The sequence below is a fragment of the Nicotiana tabacum genome, chromosome 23 (genome assembly GCF_000715075.1).
Source record: "Nicotiana tabacum cultivar K326 chromosome 23, ASM71507v2, whole genome shotgun sequence".
In the NCBI taxonomy this organism is placed as follows: Eukaryota; Viridiplantae; Streptophyta; class Magnoliopsida; order Solanales; family Solanaceae; genus Nicotiana; species Nicotiana tabacum.
In genome coordinates, this window is record NC_134102.1 from 101,652,600 (window position 1) to 101,679,706 (window position 27,107).

General features: G+C 38.9%; 2 protein-coding genes across 3 annotated transcripts; one reads left to right on the forward strand and one right to left on the reverse strand.

Moving 5' to 3' along the window:
• Positions 1-13,446: 13,446 nt before the first annotated feature.
• On the forward strand, positions 13,447-20,723 carry LOC107805111 (uncharacterized). Its single transcript, XM_016629101.2, has 3 exons — positions 13,447-13,835; positions 14,485-15,811; positions 19,329-20,723. Exon 2 carries the CDS (start codon positions 14,487-14,489, stop codon positions 15,606-15,608), a length of 1,122 nt encoding a protein of 373 aa, XP_016484587.1. The 5' UTR covers positions 13,447-13,835; positions 14,485-14,486; the 3' UTR covers positions 15,609-15,811; positions 19,329-20,723.
• Positions 20,724-21,839: 1,116 nt separating this feature from the next.
• LOC107805110 (elongation factor 2) lies at positions 21,840-26,286 on the reverse strand. Of its 2 annotated transcripts, XM_075246947.1 has the most exons (4): positions 26,195-26,252; positions 25,296-25,339; positions 24,785-24,920; positions 21,840-24,498 (listed from the first exon to the last, which is right to left on the reverse strand). In XM_075246947.1, exons 3-4 carry the CDS (start codon positions 24,873-24,875, stop codon positions 22,058-22,060), a joined length of 2,532 nt encoding a protein of 843 aa, XP_075103048.1. In that variant the 5' UTR covers positions 24,876-24,920; positions 25,296-25,339; positions 26,195-26,252; the 3' UTR covers positions 21,840-22,057. The 2 variants fall into 2 exon arrangements, with proteins under 2 accessions (XP_075103048.1, XP_075103047.1); XM_075246946.1 differs by lacking the exon at positions 25,296-25,339 and having other exon boundaries at positions 26,195-26,286.
• Positions 26,287-27,107: the final 821 nt, after the last annotated feature.

The following is a 27,107-nucleotide window of genomic DNA, read 5'->3' on the forward strand; positions in this document are numbered from 1 at the left end:
AATAAAGCGCCGCATGATCCGTGTGGACAATGACTTTTGCACCCATCAAGTACGGGCAGAACTTCTCAATAGCAAACACAATAGCAAGGAGCTCTTTCTCCATAAAGGTATAGTTGACTTGGGCACTATTCACAGTCTTATTAGCATAGTAGACCGGATGAAAAAATTTGTTGATGCATTGCTCCAAAATAGCCCCAACCGCTACGTCACTTGCACCACACATGAGTTCAAAAGGCACATTCCAATTTGGAGTGGTAATGATGGGAGTAGTTGTCAACTTGAGCTTTAACAATTCAAAAGCTATCATGTAATCATCATTGAAATGAAACTTAGCAACTTTCTAAAGAAGCTTGCACAACGGGTTCACCACCTTTGAGAAGTCTTTGATAAAGCGCCGATAAAAACCCGCGTGGCCTAAGAAACTCTCTGCACACCCTTCACCGAAGTTGGGGGTGGAAGCTTAGAAATCACCTCAATCTTTGCCTTGTCAATTTCAATTCCATTCCTTGAGATTTTGTGGCCAAGGACAATACCTTTCTCGACCATGAAATGGCATTTCTCCCAATCGAGCACCAAATTTGTTTCTTCACATCTAGCCAACACTTTGTCCAAATTTGCAAGGAAATCATCAAAAGAATCTCCAACCATCGAGAAGTCATCCATGAAAACTTCAAGGTAGTCCTCCACCGTTTTCGTGAAAATAGACATCATACACCTTTGAAAAGTCGTAGGTGCATTGCACAAACCAAATGGCATCCGATTGAAAGCAAAAGTACTATAGGGATATGTAAAGTTTGTTTTTTCTTGATCTTCCACAGCAATCAGAATTTGGTTGTAGCCTGAGTACCCATCAAGAAAGCAATAGAAAGCATGGCCGGCTAATCTATTGAGCATTTAATCTAAGAAAGGAAGTGAAAAGTGATCCTTCCTTGTGACTTTGTTGAGCTTGCGATAATCCATACACACCCTCCAACCGGTCAACTTTCTAGTAGGAATCAACTCATTCTTATCATTGATGACCACCGTCATGCCCCCTTCTTTGGGACACATTGAACAGGAGAAGTTCACGAACTATCAGAGATGGGGTAGACAACCCCGGCATCCAACCACTTGATAATATCCTTCTTGACAACTTCTTGCATAGCCTCATTAAGTCTCATTTGATGTTCAATAGATAGTTTGGCGCCATCCTCCAACTTGATCTTATATATGCAAAAGACGGGTATTATCCCTCGAATATCTGCCAAAGTCCACCCAATAGCTTTCTTCCTCTTTTGTAGCACCATCAATGTGGAATCTACCTGCACGTTAGTCAAATAAGAGGAAAGAATAACCGAAAAAGTAGAACAAGGACCAAGAAATTCATACCAAAGATGTGGAGGCAATGGCTTCAACTCCAAGGTAGGAGGCTCTTCAATAGAAGGATTTGTTGGAGGAGTTGTCCTATTTTCAAGATCTAAGGACAATTTCTGAGGTGCATAGTTATACGACCCCATTCCTTGCAAGGAGTTCACACATTCCATGAATCCATCTATCTCGTCATCATCAAAGTTGAGCAAGACGGCCACCAACATATCACCATCATTGAATGTAGCACTTGATTCATCAATGATAACATCAGTCACCAAATCCACAAAAGAACACACCTTATTGCTATGTGGTTGTCGCATGGACTTACATACATAGAACATCACTTTTTCATCACCAACCTGGAAAGTGAGTTCTCTGACTTCAACATCACAAAAAGCCTTACCCGTTGCAAGGAAAGATCTCCCAAGAATAATCGATACTTCATAATCAACCTCACAATCTAGAATGACAAAATCCGCCAGAGGAATGAATTTATCAACACAAACCAAAACATCTTCAATCACTCCCAAGGGCCTCTTCATGGTACGATCGGCCATTTGCAATCTCATAGAGGTGAGTCTTGGTTTCCCAATTTTCAAAGTCTTGAAAACTGAGTAAGGCATCAAATTGATACTTATCCCAAGATCACAAAGAGCTTTAGCAAACTCGGCACTTTCAATTGTACAAGAAATGGTGAAAGCACCGGGGTCCTCCAACTTATGAGCCATTGAATGCACAATTGCACTCACTTGATGAGTGACTTTGATGGTTTCAAAATTCATTGACCACTTCTTTGTTACAAGATCCTTCATAAATTTTGCATAACCGGGCATTTGTTCCAAAGCTTCAACTAATGGCACATTGATTGAGAGACTATTCATCATTTTAATGAACTTCTTGAGTTGATTCTCACCATTTTGCTTGGCAAGTCTTTGAGGATATGGAGGTGGAGGCTTAGGCAATGGTTCCTTACCCTTTTGCACTATCGGCTCCGGTATGTTAATAACATATTCCCTAGAAGAGTTCACCTCATCTTGAGTCTCTTACACACTATCATCAATGTCAATCTGAACTTCATCATTAGGTTGCACCACATTGTTCGGGATCTCTTCTTCTTACATCACTTGATCATCATTAACAAGTTTCCTTCCACTTGAAGTGGGTGCATTCCCGCCTCTTCCACTTATTGTGATAACCGTTATGACATGCCACGTGTTGTTACCACCCTTTGGGTTTACCACCATGTTACTTGGTAGTGCCCCCTTAGGGCGAGAATTTAGAGCTTGAGAGATTTTCCCCATTTGAATTTCTAGGTTGCGGATTGATGTGTTGTGTGAGGCAAGTTAGGCATCTGAATTGGCATTCTTTTCAATCATTTGTTTGAATATATTTTCAATATAGCTCATCTCATTGTTTGAAGAACTCGAACCATAGGAAGGATAAGGAGATGGATTGCTTGGTTGTTGGTACATTGGGGGCCTTTGAAAACCCGACCCCTGATTGCCTTGACTGTTGTTCCATCCACCTTGATTGTTACCTCCCTAATTTTATTGATTATCTCCACTCCAATTTCCTTGATTGTTGTTTTTATGCCAATTACCTTGATTGTTAGAATTTCAATTGCCTTGATTGTTTTGAGGTCGCCATTGTTGTTGCCCTTGAAAATTATTCACATATTGCACTTCCTCTTCTTGTTCATTATAGAACTCATCTTTCTCAAATCCACCATCTTCTTGCACATATTCTCCACTCGATTTTGCACTTGTGGACCCTTAGTCCTCCTCCTTTTCACCATCATGTTCACTCCTTCCATAGCATTGACTTGCTTCGGAGTTTGCACTTGATTTAGTTAGGCCTTTGCTAGTTGAGTCATGGTAGTTATCAATTCGACAATGGCTTGCCCATGGTCTTGCAATTCTTTGTGAATGTGGATCATATTCAGGTCACCTTATGAAACATTGGCCCGGGATTGCCAAGCCAACGATGTTTCCTCCATCTCATCCAAAATCTCACACACCTCCGCATAAGGCATAGTCATAAAGTTTCCACCGGCTAGCTGATTCACTACACATTGGTTAGTTGTGTTAATCCCACGATAGAAGGCTTGTTGAATTAAATTTCCAATCATATCATTATTGGGACATTCCTTATCCATTGTTCTATGGCGCTCCCATATCTCGTGTATTGGTTCATTCGGCTTTTGCTTAAATGCCAAGATCTCATCTCGAAGTGTAGCCATGTGTCTGGGAGAGAAGAACTTAGCAATATTTTCCGCCAACTCATCCCAAGTGTGAATTGAATAGTTCGGCAATCGTTCCAACCAATCTAAAGCTTTCCCCCGTAGAGAGAAGGGAAAAAGCCTTAGCCTTAATGTATCCTCAAAACACATACTTAAATTAGGCTCGCTAGTCAAAGATAGTATAGTATAATATCGCATCCACAGGGATTGGAGTTAAACAGTATTTTTGTAGTTTCTAGCTTGATTGCTATCCAGGAGAATCAACAATTGAGATTTATATGATTAATAACTAAAATTGACTAAGAATCTAAAGCTATTGACTAATGACTATCGCAACAAAGGTAAGCAAGGAAGTTATCAGTGGTAGAAAAATAGGGGTTAATAGGATAAGTGCAAGATAATTATTTGGGATCTAACTCTAGATAATTCACTTCTGATGTTTAAGTGAGTCTCTCGAATTCACTTAATTATTAGTTCAAATGTCTAGCAGAAACTCCTCTCTCGATTAAGTCTCAACCTCACAAGATGAACCAATTTAAGCACATGAAGATATGCAAGAATGCGTAGTGGATTGGTCTTTAGGAAACTATTTTTCGATTATTCTCCTAACTAGGTTTAATCAATAATTCAACTAAACTCTTTCGATTACTAAGAAGAATTAATGAACTCAACCAACAATATAATGCAAAGATATCACAAGTTATGCCTCTCTCGGTTACATGAACAAGTGAACATAGATGCAACTGTTAAATCATCCAAAATGATTCAATACATAAAACTAAAGTTATAATCCACAAACAATCATCAAAACACAAAATCCATCAAACCCTAAAGGGAACTACTCCATAGATATGGAGAAATTTATCACAAATAAAGTTAAAGTATAGGAAAACATAAATTCAATCCAAACTCGTATCTTGAGTGAGGAAGGAATGATGAAATCCTTGTGCTCATGTTCTTCCCACTCCTCCTTAGCCTCCGTAGGTCGAATATGTGTCAAAAGTCCAGAAAATAATATTTTTCCATGTATTTATACCAAGTAGGGTCGGGCCCAGATGAAATCGCCTTCTCCTAGCCGAAATAGGATTGTCACTCTGAAAAAATTGCACTAGCGTGCCACATGGGGAAAAACGCTATGTGGGGCATTAGTGGGAAAATCCAGAGAACTAGTTCTAACATGAAGCAGGAATTTTTCACAGCCGCGGGGTGCCACGCACCGCACTAGTGCACTTTTCTCAGAGTACGGATTTTTCTTGTGTTTTGACGTCCAGACTTGGTCCTTGACCCCCGAACACGATCCCAGCTTAATCCCTTGGGCTTTTACTCATACTTCAAAGCTCCAAATCACTCTAATTCATTCCATAACATCTATATAGCTCGAAATCACTCCTACAAGGCATACAACACACAATTAGTGCAAAACATTATCAATTAAAGCTCAAAACAAATAAAGTGCAGTGAATTGGAGTGCAATAAGCGACTAAAATACGAGATTATAGCCTACCATCATCCACCAAGACACATTTGATTTTAAAATCTAAAACATTAAGAGAGATTACTCGGGCATCGTTGTGCGGTAGCAGTAGTCCATCTGCGTCTTTCTCCGTGAAAGTAATGTCATCCTCAGCGACTTTCCAAAGTCTCTTACTGTGGGTTACTGACACCTTCATCTTTTTTGCCGCCGAAAATATCACACCATTAATCTCGTTCCCCCCCCCCCTCCCCCGAAAATCATATTGATCGTTAGATGAGGAGGATTTTCTCCTGCTTTCGAGGGTTTCATGTTATCACGATTGCGGCCATAGTTGTTTTTAGCCCGGTCGCTTAAGAATTATCTGAGATGGCCATTTTTCAGCAATGTCGCCACCTCCTCGCGCAAATATTGGCAATCCCTAGTCCGGTGACCGTTGGTCCTATAGTATTCGCACCACAAATTAGGATCTCTTTGACTGGGATCGGATCTCATTGGCTTCGGGAACCATGCTTCCTTAATGATTCTCATAGCCGATACTAGTTCCACTATGCTGACACTGAAGTTGTATTCGAATAGCCTGGAGGAATCTCGGGAACCCGATATCTCCTTGTCCTACAATGATCTGTTATTTCGGCCGTGATCAGTTCTCCTATCAGTAGCAAATCTATCCACTGATCGGAAACCTCTGTCGCGTCCTTCGGCCTTTTCATAGGGCAAAAATCGTCTTCTAGAAGACTGTCGATCTGTGTCGAAATCATCCTTTGATTTCTCCTTATTCTTCTCCCAGTCCTGATCCTTGGTTGATGCCGGGAAACCGAGATGGTCATCCTCAATTCTTATCTTCGACTCGTGCCGGTTGTGAACATCCACCCATATTATAGCTTGGAACTCAAGCAAACTTTCTTTCAATTTTTGAGAAGCGCCGAAACTTCTCAGATTCAGCCCTTTAGTAAATGCTTCAGCTGCCCATTCGTCCGGTACGACAGGAAGTAGCATCCTTTCTTTCTGGAATCTGGTCACAAACTCCCGCAGTAATTCGGACTCTTATTGTGCAATCCTGAATATGTCGGTCTTTTGAGCTTGTACCTTTCTGGCCTCAGCATAGGCCATGATAAAAAAAATCTGTGAGCATCTCGAAAGAATCTATTGAGTGCTCGGATAAAAGCGAATACCATGTCAGGGCCCCCTTTATGAGGGTCTCCCCGAATTTTTTCCGTAAGACTAACTTAATCTCGTGCAGAGCTAAGTCGTTCTCCTTCACCGTCGTTGTATATGTGGTGATGTTCCTGAGGATATGAAGTCATATCATATTTCGGCATGTCTGGCATCTTGAACCACTTCGGGATCAACTCCTGTGTCGCGCTTGGTTTGAACGGCAACTAGGTGTATTTCTTTGAGTCCGGTCCTTTCAACACCGGCGGTGCGCCCGCAATTTGATCCATTCAGGTGTTTATTTCTCTCATAAACTGCATGAGTTTGGTCTTAAAGGGATCATTCCCATTGTTGTTCCCAAATCCGCTACCACTCCCCCAGGTCCTATCAAAGCCGACTTCGCCTATCGGGGTGTTATTTTCAACCCTCTGCGCTGTTTGGTTTGCAGGAGTACCGAAAGGAACTGAACCTTATCCATTTACGTTGTTGGAAGCACCCGATAACGCCTGCCTTAACTTCGACATGACCTGATCCTGTCGCGAGAGGTGGCCCATAATAGCCTTTTGTTGCTCCATCAAGATCCTTATTGTTTCAGCAACATGATCATCTTCAACATCATCAAGAGTTGTCTCTCGAACATGTCGTGGATATTTCCCACTATGGGCTGGTGTGGACTCATCCCTCTCGTTGCAGGTATCACTAATCGAGTCTTCGTGCTGATGCTGATTTCCTTGGGCCGCAATGTTGTTTGCGATGTTGACATTGTTATCTGCCATTTTTTTTATAATTTTTGCTAAGAACAAAAAATCAAACAGGTTAGTAATAGATGCAGGGATCAACTCAATTACACAATTGTCTAAGCTCCACGGTGGGTGCCAAACTGTTTACCCGTAAAATGGTACAATTGAATTTATACAGAGTTTATAGACAAGTGAATCGATTTGATCCCAAAATAAAGAAATCTTGGTTTCGGGATCACCGGAGGCAGTAGTAACGATATTAATAAGCAAGAAGATAAAATATTATTAAATTTTGAACAGTATATAGTATAAGCTTGTCAGAAAATTCGTGTATCTTATAATGGTTGTTGAACTTACTATTTATAGTTGCTCCTAGGGAACAAGGTCCTAGGATCAAGCCCCTCTTAAATGATAATTATGGGGGCCATTGAAGAATGTGTAACGGCATGCTATGAATGTCATATTCTCTGTAAGGGGCTATGTACTTAATGCTATATAATATTCTCCATTAAATGTTACCGGGTGACATGCATTTATTTCGTCTTTATGAGCAACATTCCCTTCGGGAACAAACGAGATTGCTGCCCTCGGACTTGATTGCCATTTGTCTCATTTTTCATCTATTTTCGGCTTCACGGGTCACTTTATTATGCGAACATTTAATATGAATATATTTTACCTTATACAATGTGTGTGTGTGTGTGTGTGTGTGTAGAAAGTTTAAAATTAAAACTATTTTTAAATATAGAGTATGTCATTCCTTTTTAGATGAACTTAAAAAAAATTAACGTGACATATATGTAATTGTTATGAAAATAATTATATTGTGGATGTTCATTTATTACTCCGCTATAGATAATCTTCCTGAAGAAGATTATCCATTTAGTACTGTGTTGAAGTTTATCTACAAGCAGCTGATGCAGGCAGGTTGCAAGCAGCTCAATGAAATGATTTGCAGCAGCTTTTTATTAAACAGGCAGGTTCCAAGCAGTTCATGCAGACAGCTTACAAGCAGCTAAAGAAAAGCCTTGCAGCTGCTTCCTGAACAGCCTCGCAGCTGCTTCCTTTCTTCTATAAATAGAGGAGTTTTCAGTTCATTATGTACAGAAGTTTGAAGTTTGATTAATATATCAGTTTCTCTCTATACTTGTCTTTACTTTACAGTTTTTATTTTATAACACGTTATCAGCACGAGACTCTGCCATCCCGAGAAAATACTTTGAAAGTATCAGAGGTACGAACTTTCTTTTTCTAAATAATGTCAAATCTTTCTAAACTTGAGTTTGTAGCCCTGGATATATCGGGCAAAAGCTACATGTCTTGGGTGCTTGATGCCGAAATTCATCTTGATGCGATGGGTCTGGCAGACACCATCAAAGATAAAAATCAGGCATCAAACCAAGACCGTGCCAAAGCAATGATATTCCTACGCCATCATCTTGATGAGGGCCTGAAAATAGAATATCTTACTGTTAAAGATCCAGTCATACTGTGGAATAATTTGAAAGATAGATATGACCACCTGAAGATGGTCGTTCTTCCACAGGCACTTTATGATTGGACTCATCTAAGGCTACAAGATTTTAAATCTATCAGTGAGTATAATTCTGTTATGTTCAGAATTATTTTCCAATTAAAACTATGTGGTGATAATATTACTGATCATGATATGTTGGAGAAAACTTTCACCACTTTTCATGCCTCGAATATGCTCCTGCAGCAGCAATATCGAGAGATGGGATTTAAAAAGTATTCTGAACTTATCTCACATTTTCTTGTAGCCGAGCAATATAATGGGCTATTATTGAAAAACTATGAAAGCCGACCTACTGGTTCTTGTCCATTCCCTGAAGTGAATGAGACGAACTTCCACCAAGCTAAGCGTGGAAGAGGACATGGCCCCAGTCGTGGTCATGGCCGTGGTCGGGGAGGAAACTCTAATCGTGATAATAACAATGCACCAAAGAACCCTCCTCACCATCAACAGTGGAAAAGGAAGGAACAAAAGTATGAAGCGGTGCAAGAAGCAAAGCCAGAAAATGCATGCTATAGATGTGGAGGAAAAGGGCACTGGTCACGTACATGTCATACGCCAAAGCACCTGGTTGAGCTGTATCAAGCCTCCCTGAAGAAGACAGAGAAAAATGCTGAAGCAAATTTTATTTCTGAAGATAATTTAGACTTCATGCATTTGGATGTAGCTGATTATTTTGCACTCCCAGAAGGAGAAACAAGTCATGTAATCGGTAGTGAATCTGTAGAAATGTAAATATTTTAATTTTTGTTTTTTGTAGTAGATAGTATGGTTATGTAATTATTGTACATAAATAAAAGTTATGCTTTGATAATAATGTTTACTATCATATTTGTTTTGTTTATGTCATTTTGAAGAATATGGATAATCCTCAAATTATGTTTGGATCAAAGACCAATCATGAAGATATTTGTGTAATTGATAGTGGAAAAACTCATGCCATATTCAAAGATCAGAAATACTTTTCTTATTTGCATAAGGAAAAAGCAAATGCTTCTACAATTTCTGGTAATATAAGTTTGATAGAAGGCTCCGGAAGAGCTATTGTATTTCTGTCTAAGGGAACAAAACTTATTATAGACAATGCATTATTCTCCCCCAAGTCCCGAAGAAACTTGTTAAGTTTTATAGATATCCGCCGAAATGGGTATCATGTTGAGACAATGGATGAAATGAACGTGGAATATCTTTGTATTACAAAGAATATTTCTGGCCAGAAATGCATTGTAGAAAAGTTACCAACTTTATCTTCTGGCTTATACTATTCAAAGATTAGTACAGTTGAAGCACACTCTATCGTAAACCAGAAGTTTACTTATTCAAATACTTTTGTGCTTTGGCATAGCCGTTTGGGCCATCCTGGATCAATAATGATGAGACGAATTACTGAAAATCTTGTGATGCTTGTTATCAAGGCAAAATGATCACTAGACCATCACCAATGAAGGTTGGCATTGAGTCCCCTACCTTTTTAGAACGTGTACATGGGGATATATGTGGACTTATTCACCCACCAAGTGGGCTGTTTAGATATTTTATGGTCCTAATAGATGCATCTTCATGATGGTCTCATGTTTGCCTACTATCATCTCGCAACCTGGCGTTTGCAAAGTTATTAGCCCAAATAATTCGATTAAGGGCACAATTCCCAGATTATCCTATAAAGGCTATTCGCCTTGATAATGCTGGAGAATTCTCATCTCAAGCTTTTGATAATTACTGTCTATCAGTTGGAATAAAAGTTGAACATCCTGTAGCTTATGTTCATACTCAAAATGGCCTTGCAGAGTCATTTATTAAACGGCTGCAATTGATAGCAAGACCACTACTTATGAAAACAAAATTGCCCACTACTGTTTGGGGCCATGCTATCTTGCACGCAACATCACTTATCCGTCTCAGACCAATACATTATAATAAATATTCTCCGTCACAATTAGTTTTTGGTCATGAACCAAATATTGCCCATCTACGAATTTTTGGATGTGCTGTATATGTGCCAGTAGCACCACCACAACGCAGTAAGATGGGCCCCCAAAGAAGGTTAGAAATATATATTGGGTTTGAATCACCCTCTATTATTCGCTATCTTGAACCATTGACGGGAGATTTATTTACTGCTTGATTTGCAGGTTGTCGATTTGATGAAACAAATTTCCCACAATTAGGGGGAGAGAAAAAGGAAATCAAAAGAGAAATTATGTGGAAAGTTTCATCATTATCTCATTTTGATCCACGTACCCCTATATGTAATCAGGAGGTCCAGAAGATCATCCATTTACAAAATATAGCAAATCAAATACCAGACGCGTTTACTGATTTGAAAAGGATAACTAAGTCACATATCCCTGCAGAGAATGTGCCTATACGAATTGATGTCCCAGAAGGACCATCTACTAGCATAAGAACTAGTGAACCTAAAGCACGCCTGAAGCGTGGTAGGCCTTTGGGTTCTAAGGATCGAAATCCTAGAAAAAGAAAATCGACAAATGATCAAAATGATATTATAAAGGGATCTCCTGAAGAGACCTAAGATCTGATTAGTTCTGAGATTCCTGAAGAAATCAATGAACCCGAGACTCAAGTGAGTAAGGAACTTTTAATAAGTTCTACTGGTGATGGGATTAATTTAAATCGATTTGAAATAGTGGTGGATAATATTTTTGCATATAATGTTGCACTTAACATTATGCAAGATAGTGAGGATTGTGAACCCCGATCTGTCGAAGAATGTCAACAAAGATCTGATTGGCCAAAATGGCAAGGGTTAATTCAATCAGAATTGAACGCACTTTCTAAAAGAGAGGTCTTTGGACCAGTAGTCCAAACACCTGCTGGTGTAAAACCAGTTGGTCATAAATGGGTTTTTGTGCGAAAAAGGAATGACCAAAATGAAGTTGAAAGATACAAGGCTCGCCTTGTCGCACAAGGATTCTCACAACGACCTGGAGTCGATTATGAAGAAACATATTCACCAGTTATGGATGCCATAACATTTCGATATCTCATCAGTTTAGCCTTACGTGAAAGACTTGAAATACATATGATGGATGTGGTTACAGCTTATCTGTACGGGTCACTTGATAATGAGATTTACATGAAAATCCCTGAAGGATTTAAAATGCCTGAAGCATATTCGAAATCTCGGGAAATGTATTCAATCAGATTACAAAGATCTTTGTACGGTTTAAAGCAATCTGGGCGCATGTGGTATAATCGCCTTAGTGAATATTTACTGAAAGAGGGTTACATAAATGATGTTATTTGTTTATGTATTTTTATAAAGAAAATGATATCAGAATTTGTTATACTTGTTATTTATGTTGATGACATAAATCTTGTTGGAAATCCAGAAGAGCTCCAAAAGGCAATTGAATATCTTAAGAAAGAATTTGAGATGAAAGATCTTGGAAAAACAAAACTTTGTCTTGGATTGCAAATTGAACATTTAGCAAACGGGATCTTTATGCATCAATCTGCCTATACAGAAAGGGTTTTAAAACTCTTTTACATGGACAAAGCGCACCCATTGAGTACACCAATGGTTGTTCGATCACTTGAAGTGAATAAGGACCCGTTCCGACCTCCAGAAAAGGATAGGGAACTCCTTGGTCCTGAAACACCCTATCTCAGTGCAATTGGTGCACCTATGTATCTTGCTAATGCTACAAGGCCTGACATAGCATTTTCTATTAATTTACTAGCAAGATATAGCTTTTCTCCTACTCGGAGACATTGGAATGGGATTAAGCATATTTTGCGATATTTAAAGGGAACTCTTGATATGAGTTTGTTTTATGCTAACAAAGGTAGTGCAAATCTTGTTGGTTATGCAGATGCAGGTTATTTATCCGATCCCCATAAAGCTCGATCTCAAACCGGGTACGTGTTTACATGTGGAGGTACTGTCATATCATGGCGCTCCACAAAGCAGTCAATTGTTGCTACTTCTTCAAATCATGCCGAGATAATAGATATTCATGAAGCAAGTAGGGAATGCGTATGGTTGAGATCAATGATTCATTTTATTCAAGAAAAATGTGGTTTGGAGTGTGATAAAAGATCCACAATTTTATACGAAGACAATGCTGATGCATAGCCCAATTGAAGGGAGAATTTATAAAAGGAGATAGAACAAAGCACATTTTACCAAAATTATTCTACACACACGATCTTCAGAAAAATGGTGACATTGATGTGCAGCAAATCCGTTGAAGTGACAATCCGGCAGATTTATTCACTAAATCTTTGCCAACTTCAACTTTTGAGAAGATGGTATACAAGATTGGAATGCGGAGACTCAAATATTTGAAACAAGGTTTTCATCAGGGGGAGTAAAATACGCGATGTACTCTTTTTTCCTTACTAAGATTTTTCCCACAGGGTTTTCCTTATAAAGTTTTTAATGAGGCATCTAGAAATGCGTATTACTAAATATGTGTACTCTTTTTCCTTCACTAGGATTTTTTCCACTGGGTTTTTCCTAGTAAGGTTTTAACGAGGCACAATACCTTTTAGTGAACATCCAAGGGGGAGTGTTATGAAAATAATTATATTGTGGATGTTCATTTATTACTCCGCTACAGATAAATTATCCATTTAGTACTGTGTTGAAGTTTATCTACAAGCAGCTGATGCAGGCAGGTTGCAAGCAGCTCAATGAAATGATTTGCAGCAGCTTCTTATTAAACAGGCAGGTTGCAAGCAGCTCATGCAGACAGCTTACAAGCAGCTAAAGAAAAGCCTTGCAGATGCTTCCTGAAAAGCCTCGCAGCTTCTTCCTTTCTTCTATAAATAGAGGAGTTTTCAGTTCATTATGTACAAAAGTTTGAAGTTTGAATAATACATCAGTTTTTCTCTATACTTGTCTTTACTTTACAGTTTTTATTTTATAACAGTAATAATAATAATTTATTTATCTGTGTTTTAAAAGGAAAAAAACTGGACTAGTTGGAGCGTATCTTGGGTAGAGAAGTGAAAAAACCTAAAATCACACCAATTGGCTCTCCCAATCCCTCATTTTCTTGTTTCTTCTTCACACAAAAAGCATCAGCACCATTCAGGAGTGCACAATCATCATTCTCTCTCTGTGGTAAAATAAGACATGACAATTTGCATTATTTTTGCCCCAATTGGAACCCCTCCTCTTCACATGTTTTTCCTCCTCAGAAAATGTGTTTTTGTTCATCATTCTCCTTCTTGTTGGCCCTCCAAACCCTTGTGATCTCTCTCTACCTTTTCCGAATATTCACTTTCCCATTATATATACACACACTTCTTAACCCATAGCTACCACTCAACTTCTCTCGATCTGTTTTCAAAGACATACTCCTTAGTTTTCAACAAGTAAGAACCCCATAATTCACCTTTGTTTTTCATTATTCCCAAACCCCTTTCTGGGTTAGAGTATCAAAGCTGATGCCTTTATGAAGTGATTAATATAGCAAAATAAGATTCTTCTGCATGCTCTATTTTATCGTTGACTTTCCAGATTTTCATGCTTTTATTTGGGCATGTGTATTATTAATAGGTTACTTGGTACAGAATTGGGGTATTGAGGATATAAATGTTCAAAATTGAGGCTTTTGATGTTGATTATTACGTATGGTTTCTTCCCTTTTGTGGTTAATTGATGTCAAAGTAGTGTGCTTTTCTTAGTCTGAAACAGAAACATTGCTTTTCCGGTTTTGAATGCCAAGGATGTTTTGGTTCTGTTCTAAACTATTGTGTACAATATGATTTAGTCATCCGTATAATATATGTTGGAATCTTACTATATAATGGTTTAAATGTTGAGGGCGTAAGCCCGAATAAAAGAGGGCGTGGTAGGCTGACTGCCACTGTAAAAGTAGTCTAAATCCTCTGAATTCATTGACTGACCCTATAACTAGTTTGGGCTTGAGGCATAATTAATTGAGATTCTTTGATAACGTTGTTGATAATTTTATAACATTTATGAACCCGGTAAATTGATTCTTGTCAATGCTTGTTGCAGAAATGAAAAGAGCAGCGTACTATAGTGCTGTACCCCAAATGCAGGATCTTTGGCCTATCAAGAAGGCTCTCACATTGTCTGATGTAGATATCACTCATCCATTTCTCACTTTGTCTCGGCAACAAGTAGAGAACCACATTGTATTGCATATGACAACACAACAACAGGAGCATTTGAGAGCCCAAGGCCAAGTAGATTTTAATGCCCGGGATGATGATACAGGTGAGATGTATGTGATGAAGTTGAAATGGCGGGGAAGCTACTACAATCTTATTGGTAAGTGGGGCAGAGTCGTGCGGGGGAAAGGACTTGATGTTGGGCAAGAGATTAAAGTACGTTGGGAAAATGGGTGCTTACACTTCTCAGTCCCACAACAGCAGATTGTTGCAGTCCCACCAATTCGGATGGTGGCAGCACCTGTGGTGCAGGACCACTGGCCCATTAAGAAGATCTTGACACTCTCTGATGTGGACACCAATCATCCATTTCTCCCTCTGCCCCGTCGGTTAGTTGAGGATCATATTCTTGTGCATTGGACAGCTCAGCAACAAGAACAACTGAGAAAGGAGGAGCCTGTGAATGTAAATGCCCGAGATTATGATACTGGCGAAGGTTATATAATGAAATTTAAGTGGAGGGGGAATTACTATAACCTTATTGGGAAATGGGGAACAATAATTCGGCAGAAGGGACTTGGTGTTGGGAAAGAGATCAGGTTGCGCTGGGCAAATGAATGCTTGTTCTTCTCAGTTCCCCAAGAGCGGTATGTTGCCACGGCTTCGGGGATGGATAATTGGCCTATTAAGAAGGCACTTACATTGTCTGATGTCGATACCAATCATCCATTTCTTACTTTGCCCGGCAAAGCTGTTGAAGATCATATTCTGTTTTACTGGTCACAGCAAGCCCGAGAACAACTGAGAAATGAACATCAGATAAATATTAATGCTCGAGATGATGACACTGGAGATCCTTATTTGATGAAGTTAAGATGGCGGGGAAGTTACTATAATCTCATTGGAAAATGGGGAAAAATCATTAGAGGGAAAAAACTCCAGGTTGGTATAGAGATCAGACTACGCTGGGAAAATGGATGCTTATTCTTCTCAGTTCCTCAATTGTAGCAGTGGCGGACCTGTAGATGTAGGAGAACTACCAAATCGCTTTTCCCATTTCATGTGTCATTTCAACATGGAATGCGCATTGGAAATTAAAATTGTTTCAGGAAATAATTCATTGAAGTAGATGGTTTAGCAGAGCTGGAACTAAAACTATCCAGGCAGCAACTGACTGGCACATGGGACTGACCAAGCACAAATCTTATCAGGTGATGCACCGCAATGCAACAGTTTTACTTAAACTACTCCTGTGAGGGTGTAATAAGTGGCACCTTTCCTCCTGCGATTGTTCCACCCCTACCTTACTTTTTTGTGTGTAGTTTGGATTAGTCAAGTTGATGTTATGGGATTGGTTTTTCATTCATTTGATCTTGATATTCCCCTTCATTTCATCCAAATATTTCCAGCTTGTAAGGCTATGGCTCTCTTATTTCCTTTTCATGTTTGATTCTTCAGTGGAATTGAAAAGGTGTTAATGCAACTTCTTTTCATCAATAAAAGTTATGATTACTTATAAAAAATAAAATAATTGAACTGCAACTTCTTTTCATCTTCATATGATTTTTCCTGCTTATTATGTTTCACGCTTTTTTGTGATCAGCAATGGTAATTTTATTGATTTCAGCAGCACTAAGATGGTGCTGTGAGTGATGCACATCTGAAAAGCAAAAAAGAGGGTACCTGGCTCAACTATTTAGGGAGCCAGCACAATCTAACAGTGTTTCAGCATCATTTACATGTTTCAAATTATACCAATAAAGCAATTAAAGTTAGCAGTTGATCTTCATGATTGAGTTAATCTTCCCTTCAAAATACCTTCTATTTCTTTCTTTCCGCAAAGTCCATAATATACATGCTGGAATAGTGGGCCAACTTTTTTCTCAAACCCTTGTTCCTACTTTTGTTGTTCCAACGTTCTAGCAGCTTAGATAAAGGACTCATGCCAGTTCCATAATATTCGCAAATAGATGTCAGAAACAAATGATTGGCACTTTCTTTTACCCCAGTCAATGTAGAAACAAATGATTGGCACTTTCAGCTTTTTCTCCACACATGTAGCACCTATGCTGAGTTGATAACCTCTTCTTTGTAAGTTATCTTGAGTCAGGCAAGCTTCCTGATCAACCAAGCACACTAAAAAGCCTCTTTATAGAGTGCTTTTGATCTCCGTATCTGCTTCAATGGCCATCGGCCAATCTGGTCTGGTCCTCTCGTCAGAACTGAATTGATTTGACTGTGAAGATGTCTTTGTTTTTTGCTTTACAAGACAGCTGGTCTGATCCATCAGAGAAATATCGGGAGGAGCCCAAGACATTGAAGAAATTTGTCATGCTTCCTATTTCCCAATCATTGAAGTTCCTTCTAAACATGACAATCAATTTGGTCCTTACTCTTTGCCAGACTAAGATTAGTATCTTGTGCCAGATAAACAATATTGGGTATTGTTCTTTTAGAGGAGAATGCGTTAACCAATTGTCGTGCCAGAGAGAAACATTTCTCCCATTTCCAACTTTGTACACAATGTTTTCAGCAAAGAGTGGCCACTGTGATCTGATACATTTCCACATCTCATGTGGTTCGGATCTCAGGTTTGTACACCATTCATTTGATAGCCCGATATTCTCATTGATCATTGTTAGAGTTTCTTCTTCAAAAGCAAATCTCCATAGCCACTTCATGACGATGTTCTTATTCTATACCCTTAAGTTTTTTATTCCCATTCCTTATCCTCTTTCTTTATGCACACAATACTCGACGTAACTAGATGATTTGCTATTTTATTCTTGATTCTTAGTCTATCAATCCTATTTTCCACCTTGACAGGCATGGCAAATAAGGACATATGTATGAATAGAGTTCAAAATACTGTTGTTAGAATCAAATGACCTCACAATGACAATATTGTCTCTTTCAACTGGTTAGCCTTTTCTCACATTTTTCCATCACCCCATTTCATATTGCATCTGACCTGTGTTTTGCTCCAAGAGGAAGGCCCAGATATGTAGCTGATAAACTTTCTATTCTGCAACCCAAAGTATTTGCTAATTCCTCTATGTTTTGGAATTCATGACCGGAAGAAGTTTTCTTTTCCCCCAGTCAATGTGAGGCTCTAACACTGTGTCAAACACTGGTAAAATCAGCCTCTTCAAGTTATCATCTTCATAAAATGTTGAGTTGCTCAGATTCTTTTGATGTTCTCTGGATACTTTTTTTTTTTAATCCGCTGGATGCATTGAAACCCTTTATCCATCCTTCCTGTACAGCTGTCCTGAGCGTCCTACTTAAACCCTCCATCACTAATATGAAAAAGAAAGTGGAGAGAGGGTCCCCTTGCCTGATACCCCTTTCAGTGACAAAAAAAGCCTTCAGGTATCTCATTGATGAGAATAGAGAGTTTGAATGTGCTGATTCGATGTCTTATCCAGTTTAGCTATTTCCTTCCAAATCCCATTTCGGAGAGCTTTTGAGCAAGAAAGCCCCAGCTTACATAGTCATGTTTTTTCAATGTCGACCTTCTTTTTCCCATTCATTTGCTATGAGCACCGAATCCATAACTGGCCTCCCTTTAATAAATGCCACTTTTTGAAAACAACCTTTTTTATCTTTCAGTTGGGAGCTTTGTGATTATCTTATAGAAACTATCAACAAGACTAAGATGTCTAAATTCCTTTAGATCAGTATGGCTTGTGTTTTGAACTCCTACAGCTCTCCATCTTTTGTTGGTTTCAATCTAGAATGCCTTCCAATGATGATGTTCAAGGAACACAAGCACACACAAAAATATGTTACTCCCTCTCCATTTTATGTGATGCACTTACATTTTAATTTGTCTTGAAAAGAATGACACCTTTCTTTTCTTCCGAATTGACACCTTTCTATATCTAATTGCATTTACTTTAATTTTCCCATTTTACTCCTAATTTTTAGCCACACTAATCTCATGGCAAGTTTAAAACCATATGGTTCAAAAGTCTTTTCTTTCTTAAACTTTGGTCCCGATCAAAAACCTTCACACTAAATGGGATGGGGGGAGTAATATTTTTCTATGAAGTTGGGTGGGTGTATTAATGTGGAGAAAATTCGTCCTGATTCCGGAACATGTGCTTCCAATCTGCCACTTGTCCATGGGACCAAGCAAATGCAAATGTAGGCTGAGGAAGGGTTGGGTGGGTGTGTTACTGTGGGAGAAATTCGCTCAGTCCCAGATACTGCATTTTCTAATCTGCCACTTTTCTACCAGACCAGTTGTGAAGACAAACATGGGATTAAGTAGAACCTTTTACAAGAAGGTGGTTTGGTCTTTTGATTTGTTTTCTTAGAGTGTTTCTTGGTTTAATTACTCACTTGATGTTTGAACTTGAACTAGATTATTTTGGTCCCATTTCGTGCTTGATGATTAATACTTACATTGTAGCTTTCATTTTTTTTTGTTTCTCTAAATAATTTTTGTCAAGGATATTTGTTAATATTCTGTAATTAAGGACTTAGATCAGGGAATACACAATATATCTGTTATAATCAATTAGGGAGATTTTAATCTGGTAAGTTGTGCATTGTTTAGACTCTAGAACATGTGTACACATTAACCCAAATAGCATCAGAGAGAAATCAAGTTGTGCATTCTCGAAATGTCTTTCTCTCTTCTTCTTACTCTACAATTTTGACGGACACGAAAGTCCAGGTGTTTGGTTGTTTTGAGACTAACTGTTGTGTCCGACTTTTCAGGCTCTTAAGATTACAAAGACAAATTACCCCTGCTTTAGTTGAACCTGATCAATGATGGAATTTGTCCAGACTAACAGATCGATTTTCTACTGAGCCTTCTGCTGCACATTGTTCAGTGACCACTACAATCTTCTCATGGTATATAACACCATCTGCTCATCTTTGGGTGCATGATGGTACGGCAGCATAAATAACTAGATGATTCCAGCTACTTGAAAGTCTTCAAGCCAGACGTGATCCTAATGAGCACAGCTACTGCAGTCAATATGACCTCTACCTTTGTTTTTTGCCGAAAAAGGACTGTAGTTTTCTACTAGATATTTATAATTTGACCCTTCAGTACAACCAATTGGATATTCCTGTTTTGTGGTAATTCTTTTTTACTAAAAATTACTAGGAACCTCAGAGGTTCTGGGCTCTCAAAGGAGAGAGAAGGGATAAGGAGAGATTCGTGGAGCCTTCAGTGTTTTGGTTTAATGGTAAAAGTGCAGTGTGTGACATGTGGATTAGGTGCACATCACGGGTTTGAACTCTGCTGCAGACAAAGGCATGGTATTTAAGTGGTGAAGGGTAAAGGGGCGGGCATATTATCCCTGAGTTTCGAACCATGCGCCAGCTGGCTCTCAGCGATTTTTCGGTTTATCCAAAAAAAGAGAGATTCAGGGAGCATATATATACGGATGGAAAAGGAAGGGTATGTGTCCCTGCATAATTTGCGCAGTTGAGAACTAGGAAAGCTGGGTATCAGAAAGTGACTGCAGCATAGGAGTTATGTGCTGTGTTAGGCTGCTGAAACTGAAAGCAGTAGACATGATTGCAGGACTTGATCAAATTGCTTCACTGGCTGCACAAGAGTATTTGGCATCTGCTGGTGGTTCCAAATAAGCTAGAAGCTTCACTAAAGTTGTTGTTTGGTGACAAGTGAGGCTTGCTCAGTTGGTAAAAGCACCTCCACCTATGACCGTTAGGTCCTGAGTTCGAGTCACGCTGGAGGGGAAGTGTGGAAACACTATATATCCTCCTAATTTGGGAGGGGTTTAAAAAAAAAAAAAAATTGTTGTTTGGCGGCGGGCGGTTACTGTTTGGTTGTGTGTTTAATTAAGTAGTGATATTTTCTAGATCATGATTGGTTAGGTAATCTCTCATTTGTCATATGTCAGATCAAAGCTGAACCGTGTAGGATAAGGTTGGGAATGTTGTTTGTCCTTTATATTTATGGTTTCGTTCGGAGAAGATGGAGAAGAGCATAAATCTACGAGGATGTATGCTAATTGCCTAATCAAGATTTTCCCTTTTAAGATTGGTCTTAAGAGCCAAAAATGTCAAAAGTGGTGTGTGTAAGTCATCATCTCTCTATCTCTTGGTCTTCAAAAATTTGGACCAAAGAAATTTGCTGGATATGACAATTCGTTTTGATAATTGTGAAATTACCGTAGGCTAGTATGTAAAACTGGTGACTTGTACAGTGTGGTAGCATGTATGTTCGAGTATAACTTGTTATAGAGAGTAGTTCTCCTAGTTCATTAATTGAGCTTTGACCTCCACAATGTCGGAAATTAATGTTTTACATATTTCTCAGAACTAGCAGTTCCACAGTTAGCGACTGCTGAAACTGAGTGAGGACTCTTCAGAATGTGAGTTATCCCTATTTGAATTTGGGTGCAGCATAAACAATGAGTTGTAACTTACCTGCTGTGTTGCAATTCTGATTCTCTTCTATTGACTTGGACAAACAATCCCCGTAAAGTTACTAAAGAAGCTCATCGAACCAAATATCCACACGGCCATACCTCGTGCAATAAATCAAAGTACTAGGAAGTAGGAATATCGCAATAATTCCCCGTGTTATTAATGGAAAGCAGACTACATCATCACGTGAACACTGATGTATTGACATTAAGAAAATTGAACAAATCCCACCCTTGCTCTCTTTTACCTTTTGAGTTTTCTTCTGGACAGATACCAAAGCAGAGAAGTAGGAGAACTAGCATATTCATGTCAAGGCACATCTGAATGATGCAAGTAGAATCTGGCAAATTGAGATATGGAGAAACTATAAATTTTAGGAAGTGTTGCGGGATAAAAGTCATTTCTTCAATCGTGCGACAAATAACTCTCATTCCAACGTAGTGTTTCTACTGTGCTGTGGTTACAATGTGCTTGATTCTTGGAGTTTCTATTAGGAAAAAAAGAAAAAAAGTCAATACTGTTCTGCAGTTGCAATACTGCTGTCAGTTATCACATCCTTTGCAAATCACTTAAAAAACACTAAATAGAACCATATACTTCCATTGGAAGTTCCATTGGTCGAAGACTCCTAGAGTGATTGTCTCTTCACTTACAGTGATTTTTGTGCATTCCAAGTCACACATTACTTAGGCTAATCAATTACCATTAAACCTGCAGAGCACTTTAAAAACTTTTATTTCATAATGGAAATAAAGGACATCGCCCCCTTCCACAAAACTGCAATTGTTAGGTAACCAGCTAGCTGAGCAGTAGAAAATTATCTAAATGAAGTGAAAGATATCTTTAAATAAAACACGGCAGTAACACTCTTAACACCGTAAAAGACAGGTGTAACAAGTCCCGCAACAACAAGCTTACAAACTAGCATCCTAATACAAGACAAAAAGTTCAAATTAATGTCCAAACAGATAAATGCAAACAAAACTATAGAAGCTCCAATTGAGCAGGTTAAATATCTTTTGCCAGCTTGAACATCCATCTTATAGCTTGTCCTCAAACTCAGACAGAGGAGTCACCGCCTGCTTCAAACCCTTCCTCTTGCGGATATCAAGGACGAGTTGATGAGCTTGTGTACCAGCATCCAATGGATCAGATGACATCATGTCCCAATGATCGAACACACATTGTGGGAAAGCTTGACCAGATGTAGCAGCCCTCAAGGTACCTGAGAATCCAAACGACTCGATGACAGGAAGGTAAGCCTTGATATTGTAAAGAGGAGTTCCTGGCCTCTGCATCTCCTCGAACACATGTCCACGCTTCTGGTTCAGAACACCATAGATGCCACCAAGGGCTTGCTCTGGAGCCTGAATCTCCACAAGGTAAACAGGCTCCAACAGGCGGGGCTTGGCGGTAAGCTGAGAAGCATAGATAACCCTCCTAGCAGTGGGAATGACTTGGCCACCGCCCCTGTGAATAGCATCAGCATGAAGAACAACATCACAGACTTCAAAGCAAATACCTCTCATGTTCTCTTCAGCCAATGCACCTTCCTTGGAAGCCCACTGGAAACCAGCAACAACAGAATCCTTAATTTCATTCAGGTACTGAACTCCCTTACACATATCCACCACCATGTTGGGACCAGTTGTCTCTGGACCAAAGCACCAAATTTTCTTTGCAAGATCCTTGTCCCAACCAAACTCCTCAGACAAGATCTTGGAACGAACTTTGGGATCATCCCTAGGGCCAATGCGTCCATCGTCAATAGCCTCAGCAAGACCTTCCTCCATGGGTCTAGCTTCCATGTACAAACGGTTATGCTTGTTAGGAGACTTGCTCATCACAGTCCTACAAGACTTCTCAAGGACAGTCTCACGGAAGGACACAACAGGATCAGACACTATAATTTCAGCACCGCCCATGAAATCATCCTGCAAGTCCTTTAAGCAGATCTCAAGGTGGAGTTCTCCAGCACCAGCAATGATATGCTCTCCAGACTCTTCAATAGAACAAAGAACCATAGGATCAGACTTAGCCAGACGCTTCAACCCTTCAACAAGCTTGGGAAGGTCAGATGCAAGCTTGCACTGAACAGCAACTCGCACAACTGGTGAGACAGAAAACTTCATTGCTCTGATTGGATGGGCCTCGACTTCCTTCTCATTGGTCAATGTTGCATTCTTGGTAATAAATTGATCAAGACCGACCATAGCAACAGTGTTACCACAAGGGACATCCTCAACAGTTTCTTGCTTCTTACCCATCCAAATAACAGTTCTCTGCACATTCTTAACATACAAATCCTTCTTTTCACCAGGTACATAGTTGGGACCCATGATTCTGACCTTCATACCAGTACAAACCTTACCAGCAAACACACGACCAAAAGCAAAGAATCTACCCTTGTCTGATGCTGGAATCATTTTGGATACATAAAGCATGAGTGGCCCTTCTGGGTCACAGTTCCTGATGGCATTGGCATATTGATCATCAAGAGGTCCCTCGTACAGGTTTTCCACACGGTATCTTTGAGCTGTGGAAGGAGATGGCAGATGAAAGATCATCATTTCCAGAAGAGCAGTACTTGCAGGAAGCCAGGTCTGCATCACACGCTTCATCAGTGCCTTGCCCATCAACTCTTTCTCCTCAGATTTCATGGTTACACCAAGCTTCTGCAACATTGGCCAGAGCTTATCTTTTTGATCGTTCATGCAAGTGTTAATAATCTGCTTGATTGGCTCATAACAGAATTGAACAAACCCACGCTTGCATGTAGCAGACCCGGTATTTTTGGTGGTCCACTTTTTGGTGGCAGGGTCAAAGAAGTTCTCACCCCACAGCCTTTCCATCATCTTAGACTCGTCAACTCCAAACTTGGAAGCATACATCTTGGCAAAGTTGGTGAGAGTGAAAGCCCACCCATGCAATCCAGCTGAGAAAGCAACAGTACCTTTCTCGGGATAGACCTGGACATCACCGAGAAGGGGATCCTCATATGTAGCCATGATAACATTAGCATTCTCAATAACCCTGGAAAATGTCTGATAAGCCTCCTCTCCATCAACCTGAAGCTCAAGGAAACACCTGTCCATCTTGTTAACTGTCAAGACAGGACGAATCCTTTCACCGAGGGCCTGACGGAGCACAGTCTCTGTCTGGACACAGACACCTTCTACACAGTCAACCACAACAAGTGCACCATCAGTAATACGAAGGGCAGCAGTCACTTCAGATGAGAAGTCAACGTGCCCAGGTGAATCAATGAGGTTGATGAGGTACTCGTTCCCATTTCTCTCTCCCTTGAAGTTCTTCAAGGATTCATCAGTCATCTGATAATATAGTGAAATACCAGTGGACTTGATGGTGATACCACGCTCAGCTTCATCTGCACGTGTATCTGTCATTCTGACATCACCTGCGACTTCCTGAGCAATAATACCAGCAGCCGCCACCAGAGAGTCGGTGAGAGTAGATTTTCCTGTCAGATCAAAGATAATCAGGTAACTAGAACCAGAGATGGTATGCTATTAGCAATACCTCAAATCTGTTCTACAGACGGAAAGGAAAACTGGAGAAGAAAACTAATGAAATAACATTAAGCAAAACTGTACTACCCAAAAAATACATAATAGTATGATGTTATTGTCAATATTAACTCCAGGTGATCAGTGGGCAATAAAGTTTCTCTTCCTCGACGTGAACAAAAACATTCTCAAGAAAAACTATAATTAAGTAACATCATCAGAATTATTTCAGTTGCTTACCATGGTCCACATGAGCAATAACAGACATATTACGAATGTTATGCTTGTAGTCCATAATGTTTCTAAGCTCTTCAGCTGTGAACTTCACCATCTTGATTACTTGTTAACTGTAACAGCTACAGAATTATTTATGTTCCTGACATTTGAAACCACAACACAAATTAGACTAACCAAAAAGATCCACCAAAACATAGTTTATTACCCTAAAAATCAGACCCATGTGGCTAAGCCACCAATTATCAAACAGCAATCTAGTCGAAAAGATTCAAACAGAACAACAGGTAGAACTAACACATCTCATATGCGTGAAGGTTTCAAGATTGTTAATAGGTATAATACACACATATAAGAAATAGACGGACACTCAAAGGTTCAATAATAACCAAACCGTGAAAATTTCAAAAGATAGATTCTAAAAAGACACACCAGACCACATAAAGTTTTTTAAAAGGAAGCTTTATGTTTATCAGAGTCATCAAACAACAATAAAGAAGCAAAAAGGATAGCTTACACATCATATTTGCACGAGGCCTATACAACCCCACTGAGCATAAACTGACAATGAAATATACAATATTTAGCTCAATAAAACCATTAGTCCATCATGCTTGCAAACTACAGACACTAGCTAGACACAATTTTAACACACACACACACTCAGATATCTACACACAAACATATATACATATACATATACACAGATATATCAGGAATTCATCAGAAATGAAAAAACTCAACATGAACTCAACAGCCAAATTGTAATGCCATAAACCAAAAACATCAAGCAAAATACACATCCTAAGACATAAACCAAAAACATCAAACAAGTGATTGAGATATTTGCACCTATTTAACAACCAGATATTATGAAAAGCTCCCGTGATTCATATCATCTATATACCTATCTGACGTAGACATAAATCTTAAAATAGATTGGAAGACATCTCTACCCAACACATATCAATTAATTGTGACGATTTTCAGGTTACTCCAGCTGTTTACACCGTATATCTCCTACCTAAAATGTCTTATTATCAATCTTAATACTTAATGAATAACATGATACCTATGCAAAGAAGTAAAATTAGAAAAGTTTACAAAAGAAAACAACATCTCTTTCACTCAATTGGGTTATCATATTATTCAATACATAATTCAACGATGCGAGTTTTATACTAATTTAGTAACCTTAAAAAAAACTGGGTAAACAAAGATCCAAAATTTTCAACTAAAAAAGAAACGGTTTTAAGAAACAATACTAGTATTATATATACAAGGGAAATGAAAATAGCAAGTTATCGATAAAACACTTAACGTAAATAAACAGGCTAAAACTACGACTAGCATAAGAGAGATTATACGAAAAATACACATGAAAAATTGCAAAGAGATGGAAAATGAAGGCCTTACAGTGCAGAGAGAAGAGAAGGAGGCGGCGAGGTCTTCTCTTTGCAGCACTAAAAATCCCTTGTGCTACTGCTGCTATAAGGGTATTATATACTATTTGTAACTGGGTCGGTCACAGTCGATTTATGGGCTGGAATGATGGGCTATTTGGGGCCTTATTTTGTATCTTTATTAATGGGCCTTACTCGAATGTGGGAGAGAGTTGGGGTAAAAATTGCAGGGGCCGCCCTATTTGGTCGTCCCTTTTTAATTTATACCTGTTTTATTTTTTCGTTTGTATCCGTACCCATTTTTTTGTTAAAAGCATTTTAAAAAGACGATTTTGCCCTTTTTTTAATAAAAGACTATTGACAAAACTGTAGACTGCATGGCAAAACTTCAGCATGTTTTGGTATGAAGTTTTAGCAAATGAACTAAATAACCTCAGCATGCATTAGAAAAAAACTAATTAAGAAATTACATACTGCAAGATAAAAACTTAAGTATGTTTAGTCTGAAGTTTTAGCAAATGAACTAAAAACTTTAGCTTGTTTAGACTAAAGTTTCGGATAAAATTCATGACAAAACTGTAGACTGCATGACAAAATTTCAGCATATTTTGGTATGAAATTTTAGCAAATGAACAAAATAACTTCAGCATGCATTAGCAAACATTCATTCGAAATTTACATACTGCAAGACAAAAACTTAAGCATGTTTAGTCTGAAATTTTAGCAAATGAACTAAAAAACTTAAGCATGTTTTGTCTAAAGTTTTAGCAAATGAACTAAATAACTTCAGCATGTTTAGACTGAAGTTTCGAATAAAACTCATGACAAAACTGTAGACTGCAGGATAAATAACTTCAGCATGCATTAGCATGAAGTTTTAGCTTCAATGTGAAACAACGTCATGCTATATTAGCACGAAATTTTAG

What these genes read in the sequence shown, in the direction of transcription:
- LOC107805111 (XM_016629101.2), top strand. Translation starts at nt 14,487, where the DNA reads ATGAAAAGAGCAGCGTACTATAGTGCTGTACCCCAAATGCAGGATCTT.
- LOC107805110 (XM_075246946.1), bottom strand. Translation starts at nt 24,875, where the DNA reads ATGGTGAAGTTCACAGCTGAAGAGCTTAGAAACATTATGGACTACAAG. An exon ending in TATTGCTCATGTGGACCATG is followed by an intron (nt 24,499 to 24,784) that starts GTAAGCAACTGA and finishes TTGATCTGACAG; the next exon opens with GAAAATCTACTCTCACCGAC.